This window comes from Pelodiscus sinensis, chromosome 6 (genome assembly GCF_052426305.1).
Source record: "Pelodiscus sinensis isolate ZL-2025 chromosome 6, ASM5242630v1, whole genome shotgun sequence".
Lineage (NCBI taxonomy): Eukaryota > Metazoa > Chordata > Testudines > Trionychidae > Pelodiscus > Pelodiscus sinensis.
In genome coordinates this window covers 95,987,092-96,004,714 of record NC_143057.1, presented here as the reverse complement: position 1 = coordinate 96,004,714, position 17,623 = coordinate 95,987,092, and the positions used below count along the sequence as shown (strand labels likewise).

At 43.1% G+C, this 17,623-nt stretch overlaps 1 protein-coding gene across 2 annotated transcripts in view; it reads left to right on the top strand.

Moving 5' to 3' along the window:
- Positions 1-6,181: 6,181 nt before the first annotated feature.
- The window catches only part of RAB3C (RAB3C, member RAS oncogene family), a 209,187-nt gene continuing 197,745 nt past the window's right edge, over positions 6,182-17,623 (top strand). Inside the window, exon 1 of one of the 2 annotated variants that reach the window (XM_075932411.2) lies at positions 6,182-6,459. In XM_075932411.2, coding sequence (XP_075788526.2) covers positions 6,442-6,459 — 18 coding nt within the window. In that variant the 5' untranslated portion in view covers positions 6,182-6,441. Of the gene's footprint in view, positions 6,460-7,039; positions 7,256-17,623 lie in introns of those variants that run through there. The other variant, XM_006112663.5, reaches the window with a different exon arrangement.

Below are 17,623 nucleotides of genomic sequence, written 5' to 3'. Positions count from 1 at the left end.
CTGCAGTACTGCTCTATTGGCTCCTCAGTTAAACAGGCACAAAAATTAAAGGCCCGGTGTATCTTTTATTCAAGAAAGATCTATACACTGGCATGGCTCCTTCAATTGGCCTCTATTGTAGTGTCATTTAATCCATTTCCAGGCAGGCTATGAAGCATTTTAACATGTTATACATAACAAAGCAATTTCCATCTTCTACCTCCCTGCACTATCTTCCCCACCTCTTTATTATAACACAGCAGGGCTAAGCCTGTTCTTTAATGTGCTCCATATGTTCACTGGCTTTCCCAGATTTTGCTGGAAGGTTTCCACCTCTTGCTTGAGGATAGCATTCCTCACGGAGAAATCAGATGCTGGATGGTTAGTTATTGAGCTCAATAGGTCCTGAATGTGGTCAAGGTTCTTTACAACTCCCACAAGATGATCCAGCTCCTGCATAGATAGACCATTGATAAGAATGCATCAATTGGCTAATATCAGGGCCAGGATTTTGTTCAGTTTGCCTCTGTTGGCTTCTGGGTTCTCTAGTTTGGGTAGTTCTCTGTATAGTCTCAGGGTCCTTCTCAGTGGGTGTGTGTCTGGCATGCTGGGAAACATCCTTGAGACAACCTAAGTTTTCTTCAGTTTCCATTCCAGGTCCATTGTTAGAAGAGGCAACGACTGTATTTCAGAGCTATGTCTGTCAACTGGAGGTTTTTTCTTGATGGGTCTAGTGATTATATACCAAAAGACTGGTCACTAGAAAGAAACCATCCTTGACATATTTTTCTGCTATTTTATTAGACCAGCAATAATGTCACAGTTTGCTGGAACTTTGTTTCCTAAGTGTTTGTGTTACCTACCATAATTAAACAAAAATATTTTTAAAAATAAAGTCAAATGAAGCATGACTTAATAAATAAACAGAGATATACAGGTAAAACAAAAAGATAAATATCATATCTAGGTGAAAGACCTTTATATCTTATTATTTTCTATCCAAAGCCCAATTCCAGAATGAGTCAAATGGCAAACAAAATGAGAGAGAAAAGAGAAAATACTGTGTTCTAAAAGGTCACAAAAATAACAATAAGGAAGATTGCACTGGAGAAAACATTACACACGTATTTCAAAATAGCTACTGTTATTGTCTACGCAACAGGAGACTGTTTACTTTTTCCTAAAACTGCAAAGTGGAAAGGATGCATATGTTGCTCAAACTATATTCTGAGGGAGAGAGGGAGGGAATAATGATCTTTATTTAAATGTATTTGTCTTCCATCTGCATTTGACTTTTGCTTTCCTCGACTTTGTGGTCCTCCCTTATTTGTTGCTTTTAGAGGGTGATCTTTATGTTAATGTTTTCTTATTGGTTCTTGAGTGCTTCCATTTAGCCCATGGAATAAAACATCATCAGATTCGTATATATTTATTATGATTTATTACCAGCAGCAATCAATAAATCAGGAGAGAGGCGCTCTCTAATTTTGTGAGATTCAGAGGGGTAGCCATGTTACTTTGTAACTGAAAAAACATAAACAGTGAATAGTCCTGGAGCACCTTAGAGACTAACCAAAAATGTAGATGGTATCATGAGCTTTTGTGGGCACAACCCACTTCATATTAAGAAGTTTGCTGTGCCATGAAAGCACATGATACCATCTATATGTTTTGTTAGTCTCTAAGGTGCTGCAGAACTATTCACTGTTAAAAGTCCCCCCTCCTAATTCTGTGATGTGTTCAAAAAGTAGTCTTGGAAAATATGCCCAATGGATAAATCAGAAAATAGTCAAGAAGCTGGGGTTCTATTCCCACCCTTGCTGCTGATTCTGTGTCACCTTGGACAACTCATGTATGCAAATAAACTGTGTTATAGAGGGTGAAAATTTATTTTCCTAAGATCTAACTGCTATACATTCAGAGGATCAGAACTTACAATTCTGTCTGAAGGATAAAATGCATACATTGGTTTAGCTTTGGTGGTGATATAGTCATTGAGATCTGGACTTGATAGTGGCATACAGGAGTAGCCCCAAAGCCAAAAGTCAGTTTCTTTGTTCTTAATCAAGTGAGCAAGGGTTGTACAGTGTAGCCCAAAATATGCTTGTAATATGCTTTCCACTTCCAGCCGCCTCCCTCTTTAGCTGAGAGATCTATCTGTGGCAATTATCATATCTCTGCCTCTCTTCCCAACCCACAGATTACTTCCTTCTCCAGATTTTGGTAGACTCTGAAAGCTGAGCTCTTTTTACTGTTTCTTGTATGACAATAGTTATCGGTGAGATCAGTAATTAACCCTGTGGCTGACCATTTCTGCTTCTGGATTGCTTTCAAACAGCTGTTCCACAGCAATGCAGGCTGTAGCCTTTGTCACTAAAACGACAGATACTCATTTCCAGATGAAAAGACCTGTGCTTATGCAATTTGTCATTACTATTTTATTTGCCAAATTTAGTCTATTTTTATCTGTTCACAAACATGTTTGAATTTCTAAGAACGTGCTAACTAGTGCAAACATGTGGCTCAAATTTGTTCATGCTAATGATGGGCTCTGCTCGATAACAATTCAAAGCAGTGTGGATTGACACATGCTCATTTTCATCATCTGAGTCAGATGCCACCAGCAGAAGGCTGATTTTCTGTTTTGGTGGCTTAGAGTCTTTAGTTTCCATACCAGAGTGTTGCTCTTTTAAGACTTCTGAAGGTATACCCCACACCTCATGCCTCTCAGTCTTTGAAAGGCACTTCAGATTCTTAACCCTTGGGTCGAGAGCTGTAGATCTCTTTAGACATTTCACATTGGTCCCTTCTTTGCATTTTGTCAAAACTGCAGTGAAATGTTCTGGGTCATCATCTGAAATGTATGGCAAAATATGGGTAAAACATAGCAGGAGACATACAATTCTCTCAATGAATTCAGTCACCAATTTAATTAATGCATTATTTTTTCAAGGAAGCATCATCAGCATGAAAGCATATCCTTTGGAATGGTGTCTAAAGCATGAAGGGGTGTGAATGTGTAGAGTATCTTGTACATACATACCTTGGAATGCTGGCTACAAAAGTGACATGCAAACACCTGTTCTTATATTCAGATAACATTGTAAATATGAAGTATGCAGAATTATCTCCCATAAGCGTAAATTAACTTGCTTCTCTTAGTGATTGGCTGAACAAGAATTAGGACGGAGTGGACTTGGGGACATTGTGTTGTTTTTAAGTGCAGTTATGTACCAAATTTCTACATTTGTAAGTTGCACTTTCACAATAAAGAATGCACAATGGTACTTGTATAAGGTGTATTGAAAAACACTATTTCTTTTGTTTATCATTTTATGGTGCAAATATTTTTATTGTAGTTAAATATAAAGTGAGCACTGTATATTTTGTATTGTGTTGTAATTGAAATCAATACATTTCAAGATGTAGAAAACCACCCAAAAATATAATAAATTTCAATTGCTACTCTATTAAACACTGCAATTAAAACTAAGTAATCATGATTAATTTTTAAAACAGTGATTAGTTTGAATGAATTATAAGTTAGCTGTGATTAATTGACCACCCCACTTAAAAGTATAACCAGGCTGAAATGAGCAATATTTTTTTTTCAAAAGTGCAATCAATTTAAGATCCTCATGATGTCTTCACACAGTGCACAGTAAACCTGTGGAACTCTTTGCCAGAGGATATTGTGAAGGCCAAGATGGTAACAGGGTTAAAAAGAGAGAAATTCATGATGATAGGTCCATCAATGGCTATTAGCCAGGATGGACCCCGATAGCATCTCTAGCTTCTGTTTGCCCAAGGCTGGGAATGGGCGATAGGAGAGGGACTGCTTAATGATTACCTGTTCTATTCATTCACTCTGGGGCACTTGGCATGGGGCACTGACAGAAGACAGGATACTGGGCTGATGGACCTTTGGTCTGACCCCGTATGGCTGTTTTTATGTTCTTTTCCAAAGACACATGTAAAAGAATCTTAAATAAGCTATGTTCAATCTGTTTTCTCCAGTTGCAGTTGAGAACAAATATAATATAGCTTGCTTTGACAGAGAAGTTGCTTGCTCTTCTCTGGTTTCCTGTTAGGTAGTTAATTTTAAATCAGTACAGAATTTAAATCACAAACTTAGATTTTTATGTAAACACACACACACTTATAAATGTAAGTACTGAATGGAGCCAATATTGCACTATGACAGATTGCATTTGTTCTCCTCGTGCCTCCAGTGACGGAAAGACAAATGTGAAGTGGTTCATGAAGAAACAGATAATCAAATGCATAAATACACAGCTCAGTTGTGCCCTTGAAAAGAACACTTCACCCTATTTATATACCAACATAGAGAAGCTGCTTTGGTCAGTCAGGGATGACTTTTAAAGGATCTGCACAGTGTTAAAACAAAATCTCTCAGGCCCAGATATGTTGGTCACCCATTCTGTTTTAAGCTATTTGCCTATATCTGTAGTGTATATAATATACCTTATTTGTAGATGGTGATATCTTTGTGATAAAGTGGTATATTCATACAGCGTCTCCATCTCTGTGGGACATCTAGCTTTCCAGACTTTTGAGCACCTTCATGCTGTTGCCTTTTCCAGATATTATTTCCTGATATAATTTCCTGATATTATGTATAGAGAAGCTGAAATTTCTAAAATTAAGTATATTTTCAGACCCAAGATAATTAAGGGTTATGGGCTTAAGCGGTAGAGGAGTATGAAAAACAATGCCTATAAAATGTTTTAAATTCTCTTTTAAGATTTTTTTCCCTATAACACATGGCATATGCAAAACACATGATGGTTTGTGTAACATACATCATGTATTGTTCTTCATGTGGGATAACCCACATAAATCATTTGTGACTATGAGTTTCACCACTCATGAGTAATTCCAAACACATACTGTAAAGACCTTTATAGCCCACTGTCTTGTCTCTCTCGTTCACTCTGCTTGAATGTCGGCATTTTACAATGGGGAAAAAAATGGATAAAGAGGTTAAAGCAATGGACTCTAAATAAAAGGAGAAGAGTAAAGAAAGCTATCTGCTGGAAAATTTAGGGAAGACTGCATTTTTATTATTTGTCTACAGTAGTGCCACAAGGTCCAACTGGGATCAGCCCATTGTACTAATAGATGGTAAGAAATAGGCCCTATCCCAAGTAGCTTAAAACAGACAACAGAAAAAGGATTGGAGTGGAAGACACAGAAGAACTGCTCCAGCAGGTCAGTAACAGAGGTGGGTATATAGAATCTTATTCACTGTAAATGCATATTATCAGACCTTTAATGTTAAATTCCACTCAAGATCCGATAGGCTTCTAGAAATGATCTTGCTCTAGGCTAGAGTATTCAGACAGTGATGCCAGGACATTTAAAGTATTTATATACATTTTCCAGACTAAGGCCATAATGCAGAAAGAGAGTAGTCCCACTGAAGTCACTATGGTTTTCAGTATGTTTAAAGTTGTATGCCTTACTGACAACAGGCCTACAAGGCCCTATGCACACACAACTTACAGGACTGTGAGACTTATTTACAAACAGTAACAATGATTGTCAGAAGCCACAAGAGTATCTTATTGTTCAAGAGTTGGTGGTTGAGAAATATCTATCTTCCACAAGAGAATAACAATAGAGAAATATGGTGGAGCTCAATATATAAAGCACTTGAAAACAAAGCAGAAAAGGGAAAAAAACACCACTTGAATTGTTCATCTATTTCTCTTCTGACTTACAAACACATAGGTACTTGCTTATAGAAAATATACCAAATGCAAATGGCAAAATTGGGAGGCATGATTCCAAAAGTTAGACATTACAAAAGTAGTGGAGTTTTAAGTGCAACAGTTGCTATATAAAGTCAGTACCTTATTAATTAAACAAATTGGATACACTTTGTGCTAAGCTGGGGGGAACCAAGGAAACATTTTCATATTCCCTTTTCAAATTCCACCCACCAACCCCAACACCTGAGGCATCCATATACCAGCTGGTAATTGAACTGGAGAATATTTGCAGAGCCAGAGCGTGAGGATCAGATATAATTACTTCTGCCATCCTCTGGCTGTATTTTCTTATGCTGATTAATGCCTGCATTTTATATAACTTGTGTTGTGTAAATAACCCTGTGGCCTTTCCTTTGCCTTGCTGGTTGGTGGCTCTGAGCTAATGAATGGAAGAGGTGTCTGGACAGTGGACCTGGGGGTCTGGGCTAATGCTAATTTTTCTATTGAGATGCCTGCTCCTGCTGCTGCTGCTGCTGCCACCACTTCTTTTAATTGATCGCTGCTGCCTGCATGGGTGCAAAGTTATCCATCCTTCTACGCCCTGGCCTCAGCCCCGCCCCCGGCAGCACGTTTTCTCCACCGAGGCTCGCCTGTCCCACTCCTCACCCGTTCTGCGGGCTATCCCTTTCGGGCTGTACTTCGGAGCCACCATCTCCTAGCATTACCAATGGAGCTGTACGGAAAGGTAAGGCAGAGGGGCAGCCCTTCCCAAACAATTCAGCGTCTCCTTAACCAGTGGTGCCCTCTGTTGTCTTGCCAAAGTATCCAGCCAAATAACTGAGTTTTGTTTAAGAAGCTGGGGCGAGAGGGGGCAGACCCGAATCCCCTTGGCCGGCTGAAATCCGATCACCTTGGGAAGCAACGTATAAACTCTCCAGGCTGAGAGTGGTAACCACGGTGCCTTGTAGGGAGAGGATTATGGTGGGGGGAGACTAAAGTGTCACGTGTAGCGCTGGCTCCCTAGCACGGCTGGACCCCTTGCTGCCCTGCTACTGGGTTTCTCATCCCACTCTGTCACTTCCAGCGTCCAGCTGGGAGAGGAGTTTGCAGCGCTCCCCTTGGCTGGGCACGGCCTCCTGCTGCACCAGGCTGCTCCTGCTCTGCCTTCCCCAGCGCTTCTGCACGCGGGGCAGGGGGAGGAGGAGGTAGGCGGAGCCGGGGACACGGGGAGGGAGGCAAGGGCCGCGAGGAGCTTCTTGGGAGCTGTAGTTCGTACCCTTCCCGGCTTGCCCGGGCTCGCAGCCGCGGAGGGAGCAGGGAGGACTACAGTTCCCATGGGCGGCCACCGGGGCGCCCGGCCATCCGTGGGAGCGGCCGGGGGGACAGCTCCGGTGCTGATCCCGCCGCCGGTTTGTTAGCCAACGCCGGCGGAGCGCGCGGGGCGGGCTGTGGCCGCACTCGCTGCTCGGCTGGACCCACCCGGCGCCGGGAGCCAGCGGCAGGACGCGCGGCCGAGGATGCGCCACGAGGCTCCCATGCAGGTAGCTCGCCGAAGGGACGCGAGTGGCTAATGAGCAGCTGCTTCCCCGGCGGCGCTCGGGGCGGGTGTGGGGGGGAGGGGGGGTCGCTGGGGCCGGCCGCAGCCGAGGAAGTGCGGTGGCGTTGGCAGACCTTGCGCTGCTGCGCACAGCAGGCACCGAGCCCGGGGCTGGGAGCAAGCGAGTGTCGCTTCTGCGGCGGGCAGGAGGCGCAGCCCGACTCGCCTTCTCCCGAGGCTCTCCCCTGTCCTACCTGCCCCGTGCTTGGCCGCCGCCTTGCACCGGGGCACGCTCGCCTAAGGGCGATCCCCGCCTGCCCGCTTGCCAGGCTTGGGCCAGCTGCCGGGCTAATTCCCATTCCCGGAGATGCACCACAACCCCAGGGCACACGCCGTCTTGCTGCCAGAGCCGTTCCCGGGCCCAGACGGCGCTCGCTGCTGGCGGAGCAGAGCAGCGGGCAGCTGTGCGCGTTCTAGCCCCGTGGGCAATGTTGTCCTTTTGTGCCACGCACACGGGAAAGCCCTCGCTACTGAGCGGCTGCCAGGGCTTCGTTTTCCATCCACATGTCCTTCTGGCTGGGTTGCCTTTTAAGGGGTATGGTCCGTTATGTGTGCTGCATTAGGAAGTGCTTCAATCTCTTCCCATATTAAGCTCCATTGTGAATGAATCTAAGCTCCTCAGTAAGTGAATTAATTCAAAGTTTTTTTGGGGGGGAGGGGGTGTTATATGCAGTGAGTTCTTATCTCAAAGTTAAGTAGAAAAGGCTGTTAATTAACTGGACAGTTGTCTATTTGCATCAAAGGATAGAATTTGAGATAAGAACAGGGTAGCTCTTTCTTAATTGTTTTTGTGTAGGGAAGAATCTAACTCTTTACACTGGCGAAAGAGATGGATATTTCGATATTATTCATTGTCCTGCGCTATTGTTTTGATAGCCTCAAGCTAGCTGTTGTTTCAAAACCATTTACAATACATGACTTAATTTATTTTAGTGATTTGTATTATTCATTAATTTGTACTTCCATAGCTCATAGGAGCTCAAGTCATGGACCAAAGCTCCATCCACAGTGTGCATTTGAACACAGGATTTTGAATGGAAAATCAATCATGTTTATGTTAGTAGCAATCGATCATATGGAGGTTATATAATTTAACTAACCTTTTTACAGTTATGCTGTGAGTTTAAGTTTTGAAGAACAGCCATGTTTTCTCTTTCCGTATTTACAGTATTGTTGCTATTATCTGGTGTAGCTACTGTACTAGTAATAGAACTTCAACATGAAAGGGTGAAATATGCATCCCTTTTAATATAACTGTACAAAAAGACAGCTTAAAATCTTGGGTAACATTGCTCTGATTACCACAGTTGAAGCTGGATCTATTTGACTTTGAAAAGTGAATGATAAACCCATACATCCTTTATCAGATCAATTGTTTATTTGACACATGCTGACATCTTTCAGCCAAAGAGGAATATTAGAAATAAGCCAAGCATTTCTATCAGTTTTCTGCCTAGACAGTAGAGTTAGTTTAGATGCTGTTAAAAATATACTGTTCTGTATGGTTAATACATGTAGTGTGAATATTTAGAAAGCATTTTCTGTGTTTTACACTTAATTTTATTTAAATATTAGGATAATATTTTGAAGTAAATGGCTTTGGAGTTTGTTCTGCAGAAAAATAGGTTTGTATAATTACAAAGAAAATAGAAGATTTTGCTTGTGTGTGGAGGAAAGTGTACGGTAGGTTTAGTTGTGTATCACATGTATTAAGTTTATTGAGCAAAATCTTGTTAAATAGCCATAGAAACAAGATGATTGCACAAAACTAGAGAGAATCATAAACAGAAAAATCCAAGATTTGTAAAACTAGTTGTCATGTTAAAATCATATCAAATATGATATTTATATGTGTAGTAACATTGTTCATTGTTATAAAAAAACAGCAGAAAACAGTTCCTTAGTATAAAAGTAAAAAAAAAAAGGGGGGGGGGCTATAAACAGGAGTGCATTTTTTTCCAAAAAGGTTGGTGAAAGGACAAATAATGTATGTTTCAGCACGTCTCATCCAAAACTATGATTGCACAGCATCTGGGTTTCTCCAAGATATGAAAATGCAATCAGGCAGATTAATTCAAATTAGTTGTCATTTTCATTTAGAGGCTGCAGTTCAAATACTTCCTTCTACCACCCAGCATGTCTAAAAACTATTCTTATTAAATCTTCTGGCAAATCACTATTCTGCTGTGGGTTGTTCTTCTAAGGATACATTTCTTTTTCTATCTCTAAGTACAGTTCACAGTCTTTGTCCAAATGGGGGTTTTGATTGACTGAACTAATTGTCCAATTTACTTATTTTATCTGTAAAGGAAGACTTTTGGTTACCTGGTTTCCTGTATAAAGCACATGATGTATATTTTTTCTTAAGTTCCATGGTTTTATTGAATAGCCTGTTATAGAGAAAATGTGTATTCTCTGTTGCTAAAATCTTTCTGAATTGCAAAGAAAGAGGAAGAATCATTAATTCTTTTGATCAAGAAGAAAACCAGAACTAGTGTTTCCTTTACAAGTCAACTAATAGTTAAATACATAATCTCAGAAAATATTAGAAGAAATTATGGGAAATCTCAATGGCACTGATCTTTTTTGCATCCACAAGATCCTTGTTTATACCCAAACAATCTATTTATGTTTGGGCCAATGAGGTCCAAGATACCTGAGGAGGAAAGTCTATCAAGGGAGGGTGCAACTATATGCAATAATATACCCATGTGCATGTATATCACTGCCCTCTGCTGGATGGAATCAGATGTGCTCAGGATTATGTTTAAAAGTGTGAGGGGTAGCCATGTTAGTCTGTAACTGGAAAAAAAACTTTAAAACCAACAAATGGTCTTGCAGCACCTTAGAGATCACACTATCTACATGTTTTGTTAGTCTCAAAGATGCTACAGGACCATTTGTTGTTTTTTAATTCTTTTCAGGACTGTGAAATTTTCTACTGCCAGTCTGGTCACAAGTTGAAAAATAAGACCGATTGATATCTTAATATTACTAACAGGAAGATTGTGGTTTTGGAAGTAACAGTGCTGAATTCTGTTCACTGTGCCACATAAAAGCAATGTGACTGGCATGTGAGGTAGCTGTGTGTATGCAGCCATGGGTTGTAGGAGGTGAATTATTCAATCCTGGCTTTTACAGTTGAGTGAGGAGTGGCAATAAAGCTTGCTTGGAAAGGAGTGTTGCAATAATTTTGGCTGAGATATGGGACTTTGATGGTCAGGGATGTTATATTAACATCGAGTAAACTGATTTGGAACAAATAGAAGTACTGACCTTTTTTAAATATCACAATAGACTCATCTGGAACCTTTTTGTAAAGACTTTTTTTTGAATTGGTAGACATATTTTCTTTGTATCACCCAATAATTTTGCCTGATATTCTGCAAATTCAACTGGACGGTCTTTCAGGGATTTTTTTTTCTCCCTGGGGCTGTCTGCTACACTCTGGTGGAATTATAGGCATGCAATGCATTCTGGGGCACACAATCTCAGGAGGCTTCAGAGCACACGAGATGGCAGTTGGCTTAGCAGGGAAATCCAGATCTGCTGAGTCCCTACCATGAACTTGGCAGGGCATCAGATTAGAACCATGGACCTATTGAATCTGGCTGATCTGGAGAGTGAAGAGGGTATAAGGAGTCAGAAAAAGCAATGTGTGACTTTCTCTCTACCAAGGAAGGAAATAAGCATATTTTCCTCAGAACTTTTCACATTCTGCTGTCACCAGTGATGGTTGTGCTTGTACAACAGTAAACAAAACAAAGCTATGCTGGTTTCTAATGTATTAGAAAATATGTCAAAACAAAATGGAGACTGACAACAGCAGAAGGGAAAAGGAAATGCTATTTCCAAGCTCTTTTGATGCTAATATCAAACTGATGAATAAAGCCAAATAAAAGCTATACAAGAACATCAGTTAACATAACCACATGTCTCTTAGCATTCAATAAAACTATCTGCTCCTTCCCAATTTAACTTTCTGTTACCAACATAGTACATTGCTGTTCCTGGAGGATGTGCATAAAAAATTCCACACTTTTTAAATGATGTTGTAGAGTCTTGATTCTCTGACTGGCTAGGGTTATAGTCACATATTGTACACAGAATATTTGGTTGTAAGGTGGGTTTCTTGCTGAAGTAGTATGCATATATTTATATGCTGTGAACTAGACTGCTCCTCAGAATGTGTCTGTCTTAAACAACATTAGTGACGTCTCTTACAAACATTGTTAAACTGCTTCCATAACTTGGTGACAAGTGGAGCAAAGGGAGGCAGATACTTGCAAACTTTGCTGCTGTGCTGGGGAAAACATGTATTAAGATCACCATTCCAACAGTACTTTGCTGTTCTAATAGCACCTTTCATCTGTTGTGATTATGGTGCTGTGACTACATTAATGACTGAAACCTCAAAACATCTCAGAGGCAGGTGGGCATCCTCTGATATTGCTAAGTACTGTTATCTTCATTTGACCCTTCAGGAAGCCAAGCCACAAGGAGGGTACGATCACAAAGGCAGGCTGTAGAAGAGTGAGGTATAGAACACAAAATCCTGATATCCAGGGCTGTGCTTTAAACACAAGACTGACTTTCTCTTCATGCTTATGCCAGCCAACCACGGAGGACATGAAGGGATCTTGTGTATGAGGCTCCTTGTCACATTTTAACCATTTTAGAAAAGAGATTGAACTTGAACATCAAGGCCAAATTGAGTAGTGATTTGCATTCAGTACAGTCCCATTGGAGTCCACAGGATCATCTGCACTATCAGTCAATTTTGAATTTGGCCCATTACTGTATTTCTATATTGTTCTAAATACATATGTTTGATTATTCATAGACAAAGTAAAGGTAACACAGCATGCCTTCAGGTGTGAGGAATTATATCACTGGAGTGAGTGGGAGTCTATTTCTTTGTAGTAAATAGTAGTAATAATTGTGACTTAGAGGGCATCGTCATAAATAGAAAGGCAATGCTGTTCTTTGAAACATCCCTATAAATCATTATCACTGGAGAAATCAACCACTGACTGTCCTTGTGAGGGGGAGAAACAGAATTCTTCCCACTCACAACAGTAGACTTTACTTGTTTTTTTCCCTTACATAATTATAAAAATATCTTAACACAGAATATTGTAAAACAAAGGAATAAGCCTGGGCATGTCTTGGCCAAACAGGAGCATTTCCCTTTTCATCCTATTTTGTATCAGTGCAGGGGCTTCATTTTGTATGGCACAAGTGCAGCATGTTCTGTGCATATAAAGGCAAGATGACTTGATAGGCATCACAGAGTTCAGGGAACTCAATCCTGCCTTGATAAAGAATATTGTTGCACAGACATCAATTCTGTCTAGGAGTAGGTCCTGTAAGGCCATACGAAGGAACATGACTAAATGCCTCATTTAGCATGGTGTGTGTTGCACATAAACTCATAACTCTTCAGACATCCTCATTCAGGGATCAGTTCTTGCCCTACATAATTTAAGATTTTTATCAGTGACCTGCAAAAGAACATAAAATTGTCAATGGTAAAGTTTGCAAGTGACAAAAATTTGGGAAGTTGTAAGTATGAAGGGCCGCGGTCATTTGTACGGGGTGATCTGGATTGCTTGGTGAGTTGATACAAGCAAACTGAACTTTTAATGTAGACAAAATGTAAATGTGGAAATCAAGGAACAAACAACGTAAGCTATGCTAGCAGAATCAGGGACTATTCTGGGAGGCAGTGACTAAAAGATTTGTGGGTCCTGGAAGATAATCTGCTAAACATGAGCTCCCAGTGCAACGATGTGGCTAAAAGAGTTAATGCAATCTTTGGATGCCTAAACAGAATCTTGATTGGAACAGAGAGGTTATTTCACCTAATGTGGCACTGGTGCAATTGCCTACTGGAATATTGTCTAGTGCAGTGGTTTGCAGCCTGTTTTATACTGTGGACTGGCAAACCTATTCACAAACTTTTGGTGGACCAATAATATTTTATTCACATATTTAGATATTCATTATGCAAATAAATATGAAAATATACAAATAAAATGATAGCTGTCCACCTAGCCTCAACCCAGCCCCTTGCTCCACAGTGTCTAACACTCTTTAACCGCCACCCTCGCATCCTGTGCCATTTGACCCTTTAACTTCTGAACCCTGTAGCCCATGCCAGCACCCTTTGCCCCATGATCCCACCACTCCCTCACTCAACACACCTTTGCCCCCAGACTCCCCAGAGTGAGGCTGATACTCTAGTGAGCATGACAGTTATGGTCACATGGGCAGGGGGAGCAGCTATTGGTGGTGTGTCCCCTCCCTCCCTAAGTGTGTCTTGTGCCCCCATGGGGGGGGGGGGTGAGTGTGGAGCCCCAGCTGGGTCACCATTACTGAGAAGGGAGGGAATCGCCTCCTGCTCTGCCGCCTGCTGCTGCTTCTTCAGTGCCAGCGCCGCTGCTGGCAAAAATCAGCCCTGCGAGTCAAGGAGGGCGGGGGTGGCCCAGAGCCCCAGCCAGGCTGCCAATACTGAGGTGGGAGGAGGGTGTCCCCTGCTTTGCCTCCTTCTCCCACTGCATCAGGCCTAGTGCTGCCACCAGCAAAATTGGCCATGTGGGTGTAACCCTTCCACTGGGTAGGCCCGGCAGCAACCAGGGCCGGGTTCAATATCTAGGGTCCATCTCTCACAGAACTGGCTCAAGCCACCACCCAGTAGCTTGGGAAATTCACACACCCCGGGCGCTTCTGAGAGGCAATGCTTCCCCACTCGCAAGCACCGAGTCTGAGTGTCAAAAAGAAACATTTTATGAAAGAGAAATCACATGGCATTATCTTAGGAAAATACCACAAACAGAGTTCGTAGCCCCCTCCCCCACAAGTAACTGTCCCAGCTCAAAAGGATTGAGCAATGTCTTTTGCCCCTCAGGCTCACCAGTCCATCAAGGATGACTCCATTCCAACACTGATCCTCCATCAGCCCTGGCTGAATTGGATTTACGTAGCCACACCTCAGATTCCTTCACCCTTCTGGCATGAGCTGTATTTACATATCAACAGTTAATTATCTTGCAGAGCTAAGCAACTGGAATGAGCTCCCAGGGCAGCTCTTTTAGCTGGCTGATAAGCCATAATTCAGTCCCGGTTTACATCGGTGAGGGGAGAGTATGGTGCCCCATCTGAGGTACCATCTTATGGGGGGGGGGGAGGCACGGGAGGAGAGAGGGTGGTGCCTCTTGCTCCTCCTGCTCCTGCTGCTACCTCAGTCCCAGTGCAAAAATGAGCCACTACAGCTCACTGTGGGAAGTGGTGGCTGTGCATGAGCCACTTCCTGCAATTCTCACTGGCCAGCAATGGTGAACTGTGGCCAATGGGAGTTGTGAGCGGCTGTACCACTGGATGTTCAGGTAAACAATGCATCTGTTGGCCTGATAGGGGCTAACGCTGGTGAACAGTGTTTGGCTTGTGGGCCACTTATTGCCTATCCTGGGACTGAATGATCACAATGGTCCCTTCTAGCCTTGGAATATGACTCTGTTCTCATCCTTTGCCATCACATGTTTTTACTTTGTATTGTGGAAATAAGAAAAGAGATGCCCATATGACCTGAGACTTATTTTCATGCAATACAAAGGATCATGCCTACTGTTTATGCTTGTTTGTGCCCTGTGGAGTGACGTGGTGTGGCCAGAGAGTAAAAAACTACCCTCTCGCCCATGTGGGCAGAGCCAGATCTGCCTCCCCTCTTCCACCAGAAGCAAGTAACAGGAACCAGAAGCATAAAGGGGAGAGCCTCCAGCTCAAATTGGGGCTAAGGCTCCAAGGGAGGCAGACAGATCCTGCTCACACTCAGCTACTGAGCCCAGTGATGCCCTGCCCACCAGAGAACCAGTATCTACCCCCCATGCCTGCTGCTGGCCACCTACCTGAGGGGAGGAGATGAAGATGCCCCATGGTTCCAGGGACATGCCAAAGGGAAGGAAAGAGCTGACCTTAGTTAGGCAGTAGCTCTACCTAGGAATCATCGGTGTATTGCAGCTAAATCCCCACCAATGCAGTGGCAAACCACTGCCACAGTTAAGGCCCTTGTTTGGAGCCAGGTGGTAGGGGTGGGCCTGGATCTCACCTGCCACCCCATCTCTGGGGTGGCAGCCTCCCCTTGCCAGGCCCAAAGGCCTGCATTCATCAGCTTTCTCCTAGAGCAATGTTTCTCAAAGTGGTTCATGAAACCACTTTGAGAAATCTGCTAACTGTCTGTGATGCTTTGTTTACTTACCGGCACCGCGGCATAGCAGCCTCACAGCTCCCATTGGCTGCAGTTCACCATTTGTAGCCAAGCCACATGCTTCTTTCTTTGGTGGATTTAAGAGTACCTGCTGAATGTTCAGTGAAAGAACAAGTTTGTTAGTGTTGCCCTGCCAGATGTGAATGGGACCCTATAATAAATACCCTATTTTATACTCAGTTATTGTGAATAGACAAGTGCCGACTTGTGATTCTGAGAAAGTTCTTTGTGTTTTGCTGAAAGTAAAATTCAGCCTATATAATAGTAAAATGGCAAAGTAATGGCAGGGTTTGCACTGTTCTAGAGCAGGAACATAATGACACTAGCCTGTTTGGAATGTTGAATTTGACACATTTGTTACAGCCACTGTCGACTGTCTTTTTTTCCTTCTATTGGTATATTTACTACTGAATAAACATTCTGAGAAATAGAAGTTCTTTGATTATCCACAGAACAGTGTCCCCATGAGCAACGCAGGCAGCAGCGCCTCATACTCCTCTGCTAATGTTCCTCAGCCCTTACAGTGAGGGAACCACTGCTAGGAATGATAAAGTATATATCCTGGGGTGTAGTTGTACTTCTAGAAAGAGATATATTGTCCTCCAGAGCTTTTTGAGAGCATACATTCCCAGTAGTTTGCAATTAATAAAGGGGAACACTGTGTAAAATTCTCAGTAATCCTCCTATGCTTCGCACACATTTGCCCAGTTCAGAAGTATGAACTTATTTAAATCTTTTGCCTTCCACTTCCATAGCTATAAGTGTGTATACTATTAAGCTGCAGCTACACTACATTATTTTGGGGTACAGTCTTATCCCAAAATAGCTATCCCACATCTTAACAGCAAGCCCATTATTTTGGGCTCGCTACTCTGATGTCCCTGTAAACCTCATTCCATGAGGAGGAAGGGATGCTTTGGAATAGTGGGTTATTTTGAAATAATATACACAATTTGAGCTATTTAAATTTCAGATCTTATTTCAAGCTACAGTGCAGTGTAGATGCACCCTTAGTCTCCCAAAATAAAATTCTAGTATGGATATATCCAACTTTCCCAATACTCTGTGTAGCGGGTTCACTCACTTTTTTTTTTTTTGGCCTGGCTCTTCCCTCCAGAGTGGCCAGTTGGGGCAAGTAGCTGGCTGCTCAGATGCCCCATTTGGGTGTGGTGGTGGCTTCAGGGCACTGCCCTCGGGCAGTGACCACTCCTCGGTTTCTCCACACCCCTCTTCTGGGGGAGAGTCCACGTTGTTATGGTTCACTTCACCTCCAGGGTCCTCCTGAGGCTCGGGGACCCCCCGTTCTTCTCCTTGGGGACTCCTAACTCCCCTCACGCCATCGTGACCTCAGGCCCCTTAACAGCTCCTCTAGGCAGGCTGCAGGATCTCCAGGCCTCTGCTCCCTGGTAACAGGCACACCTTTGCCTGCATGGTTGCCTCCTGGACTTATGGGCTGGGACTTCCCTGGCTCAGTCTCCCCCTGACTACCACAGCTACCTCCTTGCTAGCTGTGACCACCTCCTATGTGGCCCAGCCCCTTTAGGGCTGCCTCCATTGCTCACCCTGGCCTCCTATGCAGCACTGGGCCTCAGGCCATGTAGCCTGGGTTCCGCCTGCCTGAGCCACCCCAGTCCTTCCCTCTCCAGGGAGCCATCTTCTTCCCTGGCCATCAGGTCTTAACTGCTCTCTCTTCCAGAGCAGCAGGCCAGTCCTTGACTCTGCTCCCAGGAGCTGTTCTTATAGCCCTCAGCTGGGCCCTCCTAATTGCCCACAGCTGGGCTCTCCTCCCTCCAGCTCCTTGGCCCCTGAAAGGTCCAGGGCAGGGCAACACCCTGCCACATCTGTCTGTTGTACCGTACCTGTACTCCAGTCTTCTGATTTTCTAGTAGAATGTCACTCTTCCAGGATTTTTATGACTCAGTTTCTGCAAGAACCCATGGGCTGAGAGCTGGAGTCTGTCGGGTTTGATGGGGGCTCTGCTTCCTTGTTTCCATCAGGGCCCAGGTGTAAGTCTCTCAATTCCTCTTGGTGACACAGCTTTTCAGG